This window comes from Echiichthys vipera (assembly GCF_963691815.1).
Source record: "Echiichthys vipera genome assembly, chromosome: 10".
NCBI lineage: Eukaryota > Metazoa > Chordata > Actinopteri > Perciformes > Trachinidae > Echiichthys > Echiichthys vipera.
Window position 1 is genome coordinate 32,950,157 of NC_139835.1, and position 12,500 is coordinate 32,962,656.

Genomic DNA, 12,500 nt, shown 5'->3' on the forward strand with positions numbered 1-12,500 from the left:
CGCCTCCTCCAGAGCCCGCTCCAGAGCCCGCTCCCAGCCCCGGTACAGGGGCGCGCTGGGGCCGCTGAGAGGCTGCGCCGCCGCCGGTGAGGACCCGACTCCGGGCGGGGGAAGAGCAACGGTTCGGACCGAGTCCGGAGCCACCGCCGCCATCATGCCCGCGGCTCTGCGGGGGTTTGGGTCGGTTAGATCCGAGACACGGAGGCGTGAGGGCGAGAGAAGTTCCAGGCCGAGCCGAGCCGAGCCGAGCCGAGCCAGAGCTCCGTTTCCTCCTGTGACGCTCCTGACGCGCCTGTGCGCGGTAAAGCGTCAAAACGCCACCGCGGTGCGGCATCCGCCCGGACCTTCAAAATAAAATAACTTCAGCATACTGAGCTGTTTCCGCCCGGACCTTCAAAATAAAATAACTTCAGCATACTGAACTTTTTCCGCCCGGACCTTCAAAATAAAATAACTTCAGCATACTGAGCTGTTTCCGCCCGGACCTTCAAAATAAAATAACTTCAGCATACTGAGCTGTTTCCGCCCGGACCTTCAAAATAAAATAACTTCAGCATACTGAACTTTTTCCGCCCGGACCTTCAAAATAAAATAACTTCAGCATACTGAGCTGTTTCCGCCCGGACCTTCAAAATAAAATAACTTCAGCATACTGAGCTGTTTCCGCCCGGACCTTCAAAATAAAATAACTTCAGCATACTGAGCTGTTTCCGCCCGGACCTTCAAAATAAAATAACTTCAGCATACTGAACTGTTTCCGCCCGGACCTTCAAAATAAAATAACTTCAGCATACTGAACTGTTTCCGCCCGGACCTTCAAAATAAAATAACAAGTTAATGTCCACTGAGCCCAGTGTAAAGTCTGTTAATGTCCACTGAGCCCAGTGTAAAGTCTGTTAATGTCCCACTGAGCCCAGTACAAAGTCTGTTAATGTCCACTGAGCCCAGTGTAAAGCTGTTAATGTCCACTGAGCCCAGTGTAAAGTCTGTTAATGTCCACTGAGCCCAGTGTAAAGTCTGTTAATGTCCCACTGAGCCCAGTGTAAAGTCTGTTAATGTCCCACTGAGCCCAGTGTAAAGTCTGTTAATGTCCCACTGAGCCCAGTGTAAAGCCTGTTAATGTCCACTGAGCCCAGTGTAAAGTCTGTTAATGTCCCACTGAGCCCAGTGTAAAGTCTGTTAATGTCCACTGAGCCCAGTGTAAAGTCTGTTAATGTCCCACTGAGCCCAGTGTAAAGTCTGTTAATGTCCACTGAGCCCAGTGTAAAGTCTGTTAATGTCCCACTGAGCCCAGTGTAAAGTCTGTTAATGTCCACTGAGCCCAGTGTAAAGTCTGTTAATGTCCCACTGAGCCCAGTGTAAAGCCTGTTAATGTCCACTGAGCCCAGTGTAAAGCCTGTTAATGTCCACTGAGCCCAGTGTAAAGTCTGTTAATGTCCCACTGAGCCTCGTGTAAAGTCTGTTAATGTCCACTGAGCCCAGTACAAAGTCTGTTAATGTCCCACTGAGCCCCGTGTAAAGTCTGTTAATGTCCACTGAGCCTAGTACAAAGTCTGTTAATGTCCACTGAGCCCAGTGTAAAGTCTGTTAATGTCCACTGAGCCCAGTGTAAAGTCTGTTAATGTCCCACTGAGCCCAGTGTAAAGTCTGTTAATGTCCACTGAGCCCAGTACAAAGTCTGTTAATGTCCACTGAGCCCAGTGTAAAGTCTGTTAATGTCCACTGAGCCCAGTGTAAAGCCTGTTAATGTCCACTGAGCCCAGTGTAAAGTCTGTTAATGTCCACTGAGCCCAGTGCAAAGTCTGTTAATGTCCCACTGAGCCCAGTGCAAAGTCTGTTAATGTCCCACTGAGCCCAGTACAAAGTCTGTTAATGTCCACTGAGCCCAGTGTAAAGCCTGTTAATGTCCACTGAGCCCAGTGTAAAGTCTGTTAATGTCCACTGAGCCCAGTGTAAAGTCTGTTAATGTCCACTGAGCCCAGTGCAAAGTCTGTTAATGTCCCACTGAGCCCAGTGCAAAGTCTGTTAATGTCCCACTGAGCCCAGTACAAAGTCTGTTAATGTCCACTGAGCCCAGTGTAAAGCCTGTTAATGTCCACTGAGCCCAGTGTAAAGTCTGTTAATGTCCCACTGAGCCCAGTGTAAAGTCTGTCAATGTCCCACTGAGCCCAGTGCAAAGTCTGTTAATGTCCCACTGAGCCCAGTGCAAAGTCTGTTAATGTCCCACTGAGCCCAGTGCAAAGTCTGTTAATGTCCCACTGAGCCCAGTGTAAAGTCTGTTAATGTCCCACTGAGCCCAGTGCAAAGCCTGTTAATGTCCACTGAGCCCAGTGTAAAGCCTGTTAATGTCCCACTGAGCCCAGTGTAAAGTCTGTTAATGTCCCACTGAGCCCAGTGTAAAGCCTGTTAATGTCCACTGAGCCCAGTGTAAAGTCTGTTAATGTCCACTGAGCCCAGTGTAAAGCCTGTTAATGTCCCACTGAGCCCAGTGTAAAGCCTGTTAATGTCCCACTGAGCCCAGTGTAAAGCCTGTTAATGTCCACTGAGCCCAGTGTAAAGCCTGTTAATGTCCCACTGAGCCCAGTGTAAAGCCTGTTAATGTCCACTGAGCCCAGTGTAAAGCCTGTTAATGTCCCACTGAGCCCAGTGTAAAGCCTGTTAATGTCCACTGAGCCCAGTGTAAAGTCTGTTAATGTCCCACTGAGCCCAGTGTAAAGTCTGTTAATGTCCACTGAGCCCAGTGTAAAGCCTGTTAATGTCCCACTGAGCCCAGTGTAAAGTCTGTTAATGTCCACTGAGCCCAGTGTAAAGCCTGTTAATGTCCCACTGAGCCCAGTGTAAAGCCTGTTAATGTCCCACTGAGCCCAGTGTAAAGCCTGTTAATGTCCCACTGAGCCCAGTGTAAAGCCTTTTAATGTCCCACTGAGCCCAGTGTAAAGTCTGTTAATGTCCCACTGAGCCCAGTGTAAAGCCTGTTAATGTCCACTGAGCCCAGTGTAAAGTCTGTTAATGTCCACTGAGCCCAGTGTAAAGTCTGTTAATGTCCCACTGAGCCCAGTGTAAAGCCTGTTAATGTCCACTGAGCCCAGTGTAAAGTCTGTTAATGTCCACTGAGCCCAGTGTAAAGTCTGTTAATGTCCCACTGAGCCCAGTGTAAAGCCTGTTAATGTCCACTGAGCCCAGTGTAAAGTCTGTTAATGTCCCACTGAGCCCAGTGTAAAGTCTGTTAATGTCCACTGAGCCCAGTGTAAAGCCTGTTAATGTCCACTGAGCCCAGTGTAAAGCCTGTTAATGTCCACTGAGCCCAGTGTAAAGTCTGTTAATGTCCCACTGAGCCCAGTGTAAAGTCTGTTAATGTCCACTGAGCCCAGTGTAAAGTCTGTTAATGTCCACTGAGCCCAGTGTAAAGCCTGTTAATGTCCACTGAGCCCAGTGTAAAGTCTGTTAATGTCCCACTGAGCCCAGTGTAAAGTCTGTTAATGTCCACTGAGCCTAGTGTAAAGTCTGTTAATGTCCCACTGAGCCCAGTGTAAAGTCTGTTAATGTCCCACTGAGCCCAGTGTAAAGTCTGTTAATGTCCACTGAGCCCAGTGTAAAGCCTGTTAATGTCCCACTGAGCCCAGTGTAAAGTCTGTTAATGTCCACTGAGCCCAGTGTAAAGCCTGTTAATGTCCACAATGTCCAGTTCAAAACTACTGGGACGTCCCAGCTCCATGCTTTTATTGTGAAGGATGTCCAGGCTCCATGCTTTTATTGTGAAGGATGTCCAGGCTCCATGCTTTTATTGTGAAGGATGTCCAGGCTCCATGCTTTTATTGTGAAGGATGTCCAGGCTCCATGCTTTTATTGTGAAGGGCTGGGCCGGACGCCCTGTGTGTGACGTAGCACAAACACACACACACTCAGACCGCGGCCTCTCCCCGGTTGTTTCCCCGGTAGTTCCGTCGGTTGTTCCCGTGTTTCTCTCGTGTTTCTCGGGTCAAACAGGCCGAAACCTCCGGACTGAGCCCTGGTTCTGTCGGTTCTGTCGGTTCTGCGGGTTCTGCGGGTTCTGCGGGTTCTGCGGGTTCTAACGGCTCCGGTAACCTCGGGGACACTCGGGTGTGTTCGGGTTTAAAACACAGTCAGCCGTTAACGTCACCGGAACAGTGAGCAGCAGCCATGACCGGACCACCGACGGGTCTGACGGGTCCGGGTCTGACGGGTCCGGGTCTGACGGGACCGGGTCTGACGGGACCGGGTCTGGTCCTCCTGTTCGGGCTCCTGCAGCTCGGCGGATCCTTTAATCTGGACTCGGACAGACCGACCGTGTTCTCCGGTCCGGACCGGAGCTACTTCGGGTTCTCCGTGGATTTCTTCAAGTCCGGGGACAACAAGAGGTCAGTGACTGTTAAGTGATTATTATTATATTTAATATACAACAAGAGGTCAGTGACTGTTAAGTGATTATTATTATATTTAATATACAACAAGAGGTCAGTGACTGTTAAGTGATTATTATATTTAATATACAACAAGAGGTCAGTGACTGTTAAGTGATTATTATTATATTTAATATATAACAAGAGGTCAGTGACTGTTAAGTGATTATTATTATATTTAATATATAACAAGAGGTCAGTGACTGTTAAGTGATTATTATTATATTTAATATACAACAAGAGGTCAGTGACTGTTAAGTGATTATTATATTTAATATACAACAAGAGGTCAGTGACTGTTAAGTGATTATTATTATATTTAATATACAACAAGAGGTCAGTGACTGTTAAGTGATTATTATTATATTTAATATACAACAAGAGGTCAGTGACTGTTAAGTGATTATTATTATATTTGATATACAACAAGAGGTCAGTGACTGTTAAGTGATTATTATTATATTTAATATACAACAAGAGGTCAGTGACTGTTAAGTGATTATTATTATATTTAATATACAACAAGAGGTCAGTGACTGTTAAGTGATTATTATAATATTTAATATACAACAAGAGGTCAGTGACTGTTAAGTGATTATTATTATATTTAATATACAACAAGAGGTCAGTGACTGTTAAGTGATTATTATTATATTTAATATACAACAAGAGGTCAGTGACTGTTAAGTGATTATTATTATATTTAATATACAACAAGAGGTCAGTGACTGTTAAGTGATTATTATTATATTTAATATATAACAAGAGGTCAGTGACTGTTAAGTGATTATTATTATATTTAATATACAACAAGAGGTCAGTGACTGTTAAGTGATTATTATTATATTTAATATACAACAAGAGGTCAGTGACTGTTAAGTGATTATTATTATATTTAATATACAACAAGAGGTCAGTGACTGTTAAGTGATTATTATTATATTTAATATACAACAAGAGGTCAGTGACTGTTAAGTGATTATTATTATATTTAATATACAACAAGAGGTCAGTGACTGTTAAGTGATTATTATTATATTTAATATACAACAAGAGGTCAGTGACTGTTAAGTGATTATTATTATATTTAATATACAAGAGGTCAGTGACTGTTAAGTGATTATTATTATATTTAATATACAACAAGAGGTCAGTGACTGTTAAGTGATTATTATTATATTTAATATACAACAAGAGGTCAGTGACTGTGAAGTGATTATTATTATATTTAATATACAACAAGAGGTCAGTGACTGTTAAGTGATTATTATTATATTTAATATACAACAAGAGGTCAGTGACTGTTAAGTGATTATTATTATATTTAATATACAACAAGAGGTCAGTGACTGTTAAGTGATTATTATTATATTTAATATACAACAAGAGGTCAGTGACTGTTAAGTGATTATTATTATATTTAATATACAAGAGGTCAGTGACTGTTAAGTGATTATTATTATATTTAATATACAACAAGAGGTCAGTGACTGTTAAGTGATTATTATTATATTTAATATACAACAAGAGGTCAGTGACTGTTAAGTGATTATTATTATATTTAATATACAACAAGAGGTCAGTGACTGTTAAGTGATTATTATTATATTTAATATACAACAAGAGGTCAGTGACTGTTAAGTGATTATTATTATATTTAATATACAACAAGAGGTCAGTGACTGTTAAGTGATTATTATTATATTTAATATACAACAAGAGGTCAGTGACTGTTAAGTGATTATTATTATATTTAATATACAAGAGGTCAGTGACTGTTAAGTGATTATTATTATATTTAATATACAACAAGAGGTCAGTGACTGTTAAGTGATTATTATTATATTTAATATACAACAAGAGGTCAGTGACTGTTAAGTGATTATTATTATATTTAATATACAACAAGAGGTCAGTGACTGTTAAGTGATTATTATTATATTTAATATACAACAAGAGGTCAGTGACTGTTAAGTGATTATTATTATATTTAATATACAACAAGAGGTCAGTGACTGTTAAGTGATTATTATTATATTTAATATACAACAAGAGGTCAGTGACTGTTAAGTGATTATTATTATATTTAATATACAAGAGGTCAGTGACTGTTAAGTGATTATTATTATATTTAATATACAACAAGAGGTCAGTGACTGTTAAGTGATTATTATTATATTTAATATACAACAAGAGGTCAGTGACTGTTAAGTGATTATTATTATATTTAATATACAACAAGAGGTCAGTGACTGTTAAGTGATTATTATTATATTTAATATATAACAAGAGGTCAGTGACTGTTAAGTGATTATTATTATATTTAATATATAACAAGAGGTGACCAGGACCAACTGGACCTGGTCCTGGTCCAGGTCCAGCTGGTCCTGGTCCTGGTCCAGCTGGTCCTGGTCCTGGTCCTGGTCCAGGTCCAGCTGGTCCTGGTCCTGGTCCTGGTCCTGGTCCTGGTCCAGTTCGTCCTGGTCCTGGTCCAGGTCCAGGTCCAGTTGGTCCTGGTCCTGGTCCAGGTCCAGCTGGTCCAGGTCCAGCTGGTCCAGGTCCTGGTCCTGGTCCTGGTCCTGGTCCAGGTCCTGGTCCTGGTCCTGGTCCTGGTCCTGGTCCGGACTGAAGCGGCTCTGAGGAGGTCGAGGACCTGAACACTAAAACTTTCACTGAGTTTTTTCACATTATTTTATTTTATTTTTTGATGAATTTTCAAACTTTGAGGAAGAATTTGAACAGAATTCACTTCAGAGCGAGTTCCTGTGTTCAGGTCTGACGTCCTGGTGGGGGCGCCCCGGGACAACAGCTCCTCCTCCTCCTCCTCCTCCTCCTCCTCCTCCTCCTCCTCCTCCTCCTCCTCCTCCTCCTCCTCCTCGGCGGTGGAGCGCGGCGCCGTCTACAGCTGCCCCTGGACCTCCTCCTCCTGCCAGCAGCTGCACTTCGACTCCTCAGGTACTTTTTTAGATTAGATTTCTCAGATCCAGCCTCTGATCCTGGATCAGGTCTCAGGGGCAGCAGCTCCAGCCTCTGATCCTGGATCAGGTCTCAGGGGCAACAGCTCCAGCCTCTGATCCTGGATCAGGTCTCAGGGGCAGCAGCTCCAGCCTCTGATCCTGGATCAGGTCTCAGTGTACCAGCTCCAGCCTCTGATCCTGGATCAGGTCTCAGGGGCAGCAGCTCCAGCCTCTGATCCTGGATCAGGTCTCAGGGGCAGCAGCTCCAGCCTCTGATCCTGGATCAGGTCTCAGGGGCAGCAGCTCCAGCCTCTGATCCTGGATCAGGTCTCAGGGGCAGCAGCTCCAGCCTCTGATCCTGGATCAGGTCTCAGGGGCAGCAGCTCCAGCCTCTGGTCCTGGATCAGGTCTCAGGGGCAGCAGCTCCAGCCTCTGATCCTGGATCAGGTCTCAGGGGACCAGGTCCAGCCTCTGGTCCTGGATCAGGTCTCAGGGGCAGCAGCTCCAGCAGGGGACCCCAAACTTCCCTTTCCCGGGCCACATTAACCAGCTCTAACTGGGGGATCCTGAGGCGTTCCCAGGCCAGTGTGGAGGTCTAATCTCTCCACCTGGTCCTGGGTCTTCCCCGAGGCCTCCTCCCAGCTGGACGTGCCTGGAACACCTCCCTAGGGAGGCGCCCAGGGTTCATCCAGACCAGATGATCCTGAACCACCTCAACTGGCTCCTTTCAACACAAAGGAGCAGCGGCTCTACTCCGAGTTCCTCACGGATGCTGAACTTCTCCCCCTCTCTCTAAGGGAGACTCCAGACCCCCTCCTGAGGAAACACACTTCACACGCTTGGACCTGGACCTGGTTCTTTGGGTCCTGACCTGGACCTGGTTCTTTGAGTCCTGACCTGGACCTGGTTCTGTGGGTCCTGACCTGGACCTGGTTCTTTGGGTCCTGACCTGGACCTGGTTCTTTGAGTCCTGACCTGGACCTGGTTCTGTGGGTCCTGACCTGGACCTGGTTCTTTGGGTCCTGACCTGGACCTGGTTCTTTGGGTCCTGACCTGGACCTGGTTCTTTGGGTCCTGACCCAGCTTTCAGGACCACAGGTGAGGGTAGGAACCAGGACTGAGGGTAGAGCGACTGCAGCTCCGCCCCCGCTGCTCCATCGTCCCCTCACTCGTGAACCAGATCCCGAGGTGCTTGAAGTCCTTCACTTGGGGTCAGGACTCGTTCCAGACCTGGAGGAACAATCCAGCGGTTTCCTGCTGAGAGCCACGGCCTCAGATCCAGAGGTGCTGATCCTCATCCCGGCCGTTTCACACTCGGCTGTGAACCGATCCAGTGAGTGCTGAAGGTCCCTGACCCACGACGCCATCAGGACCACGTCAGAGACCAGATCCTCAGCCCACCCAACTGCAGCCCCTCCCCACCACGACTACGCACACTCCCAGACCCCCTCCAGGATCCTGGAGAGTGCAGAGCTGGTCCTGGTCCAGGTCCAGGACTGGATCCACCTGGTTCCTCTTCAGTCTGAGGTTCTACAGGACCAACCTCCTTTCCAGCACCTTGGAGTCGACTTCACCAGGGAGGCTGAGGAGTGTGATCCCCCTGGAACTGGCTCACACCCTCTGGTCCCCCTTTCTGAACAGGAACCACCACCCCGGTCTGCCACTCCCTCGGCACTGTCCCAGACTTCCACCAGTGTGTCAGAGACGTGTGGACCAGGACCAGGACCAGGACCAGGACCAGGACCAGGACCAGGACCAGGACCAGGAGCAGGACGGCCCCTCCAGACCCAGAGCTTTCAGCATGTGTGGATGCAGCTCATGGATCCTGGGGCTTTGCCTCTGTGGACTTGTTTCCTTCCTCAGTGACTTCTGTCAGAGATGTTGACGATGATCCCCATCAGCCTCCAGCTCTGCCTCTACAAAAGAGGGCGTGTTGGGCCCATTCAGGACTTCCTCAGAGTCCTTCCACCGCCCCATGACCTCATCAGCTGAGGGCACCAGCGTCCCGTCCTTACTCCAGACGGTCCCAGTTCACCCGCACTACTGGTTTGGGTTTACCCGGTCTGTCCAGAACCTTCCCCGTCCTCTGACCCACTCATCCCCAGATGGTGATCAGCTGACAGCTCTGCCCCTCTCTTCACCCGAGTGTCCAAAACATCCGGCCTCAGATCAGATGAGACCATCACAGACTGGATCCTGGACCTTTGGCCTAGTGTGCTCTGGAACCAGGTCCACTTCTGAGCCTCCTTCTGTTCCAACATGGTGTTTGTTAAAGAGGATCCAGGACCAGCACACAAGTCTAACACCAGACGCTGGGGTTCAGATCAGGGAGGCCGTTCCTCCCAATCAGCCTCTCCAGGTGTCTCCATCGTTGCCCACGTGGGCGTTGAAGTCTCCCAGCAGGACTCTGGAGTCCCCTACTGGAGCCCCATGCAGGACTCCATTCAGGGTCTCCAAGAAGGCCCCAGACTCTGAACTGCTGTTCGCTGCATCTGCACCAACAACAGTCAGAGTCCCCCCCCACCACCCGCAGGCGTAAGGAGGCCACCCTCTGGTCCACCGGGGTCAACTCCAACACCGCGGCGCTCAGCCGGGGGTTTGAGAGTCATAAAGTCATTTAAGGTGGATCAGATAATAAATAATGTTATTTAAGGTGGATCAGATAATTAATACAGTTATTTAAGGTGGATCAGATAATAAATACAGTTATTTAAGGTGGATCAGATAATTAATACAGTTATTTAAGGTGGATCAGGCTGACACTGGTCCATCTGCTCGAACAGAGTTATTGAAGAGAATATTCCTGCGTACTCGAGTCACGACAAGTTCAGGAATGTGTGTTAAAATGGAGCTGCATGGACTCGTCTGAGGGCACCTGAACGCCTCGTGTGCTGCAGGGCCTCGTCTGAGAGCACCTGAACGCCTCGTGTGCTGCATGGACTCGTCTGAGAGCACCTGAACGCCTCGTGTGCTGCATGGACTCGTCTGAGGGCACCTGAACGCCTCGTGTGCTGCATGGACTCGTCTGAGGGCACCTGAACGCCTCGTGTGCTGCAGGGCCTCGTCTGAGAGCACCTGAACGCCTCGTGTGCTGCATGGACTCGTCTGAGGGCACCTGAACGCCTCGTGTGCTGCATGGACTCGTCTGAGAGCACCTGAACGCCTCGTGTGCTGCATGGACTCGTCTGAGGGCACCTGAACGCCTCGTGTGCTGCAGGGCCTCGTCTGAGAGCACCTGAACGCCTCGTGTGCTGCATGGACTCGTCTGAGAGCACCTGAACGCCTCGTGTGCTGCAGAGACTCGTCTGAGAGCACCTGAACGCCTCGTGTGCTGCAGAGACTCGTCTGAGGGCACCTGAACGCCTCGTGTGCTGCATGGACTCGTCTGAGAGCACCTGAACGCCTCGTGTGCTGCATGGACTCGTCTGAGGGCACCTGAACGCCTCGTGTGCTGCATGGACTCGTCTGAGGGCACCTGAACGCCTCGTGTGCTGCATGGACTCGTCTGAGAGCACCTGAACGCCTCGTGTGCTGCATGGACTCGTCTGAGAGCACCTGAACGCCTCGTGTGCTGCAGGGACTCGTCCGAGAGCACCTGAACGCCTCGTGTGCTGCAGAGACTCGTCTGAGGGCACCTGAACGCCTCGTGTGCTGCAGAGACTCGTCTGAGGGCACCTGAACGCATCGTGTGCTGCAGAGACTCGTCTGAGGGCACCTGAACGCCTCGTGTGCTGCAGAGACTCGTCTGAGAGCACCTGAACGCCTCGTGTGCTGCAGGGACTCGTCTGAGAGCACCTGAACGCCTCGTGTGCTGCAGGGCCTCGTCTGAGAGCACCTGAACGCCTCGTGTGCTGCAGGGACTCGTCTGAGAGCACCTGAACGCCTCGTGTGCTGCAGGGACTCGTCTGAGGGCACCTGAACGCCTTGTGTGCTGCATGGACTCGTCTGAGAGCACCTGAACGCCTCGTGTGCTGCAGGGCCTCGTCTGAGAGCACCTGAACGCCTCGTGTGCTGCAGAGACTCGTCTGAGGGCACCTGAACGCCTCGTGTGCTGCAGAGACTCGTCTGAGGGCACCTGAACGCCTTGTGTGCTGCATGGACTCGTCTGAGAGCACCTGAACGCCTCGTGTGCTGCAGGGACTCGTCTGAGGGCACCTGAACGCCTCGTGTGCTGCAGAGACTCGTCTGAGAGCACCTGAACGCCTCGTGTGCTGCAGAGACTCGTCTGAGAGCACCTGAACGCCTCGTGTGCTGCAGGGACTCGTCTGAGAGCACCTGAAATCCTCGTGTGCTGCAGAGACTCGTCTGAGGGCACCTGAACGCCTCGTGTGCTGCAGGGACTCGTCTGAGGGCACCTGAACGCCTCGTGTGCTGCAGAGACTCGTCTGAGGGCACCTGAACGCCTCGTGTGCTGGACTCGGCCGTGACTTTAAAGCCTCTTTAAATAAAAGCGTGTTTCCTGATGTTCGGCTGCTTCCTGTCTGATAAACGTCGCTCTGTCCTCGCGTTTCCTCTCTACGTCACAAATGATCCGTCTAATAAACCGTTTGAGGCCGAGCACGTTTCCCTGACAACGACCCGTGTTTGGTGAGGCGGCCTCTAGCGGCGGCTCGGCCAATCTGTGACCTTTGTAAAGCCGACGGCCGTCACACAGCGAGGCGTGCAAACAGACAACAGGAAGTGTGAAGTGCTGGAGGACGTGTTGGTAACTGAGCCTGACTCAGAGCCTGACTCAGAGTCTGAGACGGGACCAGACAGGAACTCAGCAGCAGTTTTATCAGCGCCCCGGGGTGCGGACGCCACCGCACTGAGCTCAGATAATCACGTCTGACTCAGCGCTTTCACAACCGCCAGCTTAGTGTGTGTGTGTGTGTGTGTGTGTGTGTGTGTGTGTGTGTGTGTGTGTGTGTGTGTGTGTGTGTGTGTGTGTGTGTGTGTGTGTGTGTGTGTGTGTGTGTGTGTGTGTGTGTGTGTGTGTGTGTGTGTGTGTGTGTGTGTGTGTGTGTGTGTGTGTGTGTGTGTGTGTGTGTCTGTGTCTCCCCTCCCTGCTCTCGTTAGCTCCTCCCTGCTCTGGTTAGCTCCTTCCTGCTCTGGTTAGCTCCTCCCTGCTCTGGTTAGCTCC

General features: G+C 49.1%; 2 protein-coding genes across 5 annotated transcripts in view; one reads left to right on the forward strand and one right to left on the reverse strand.

The window, feature by feature from the left end:
* The window catches only part of lrch1 (leucine-rich repeats and calponin homology (CH) domain containing 1), a 41,733-nt gene extending 41,483 nt beyond the window's left edge, over positions 1 to 250 (reverse strand). For all 4 annotated transcript variants that reach the window (XM_083922257.1, XM_083922256.1, XM_083922255.1 and 1 more), the window contains exon 1: positions 1 to 250. This exon is cut by the window's left edge and continues 94 nt beyond it. In XM_083922257.1, the coding sequence (XP_083778383.1) occupies positions 1 to 156 (156 nt within the window). In that variant the 5' untranslated portion in view covers positions 157 to 250.
* Positions 251 to 3,896: 3,646 nt separating this feature from the next.
* itgav (integrin, alpha V) overlaps positions 3,897 to 12,500 on the forward strand; it is a 42,179-nt gene continuing 33,575 nt past the window's right edge. Inside the window, 2 exon segments of the mRNA XM_083920988.1 lie at positions 3,897 to 4,379; positions 7,195 to 7,376. Of these exon segments, the coding sequence (XP_083777114.1) occupies positions 4,162 to 4,379; positions 7,195 to 7,376 (400 nt within the window). The 5' untranslated portion in view covers positions 3,897 to 4,161.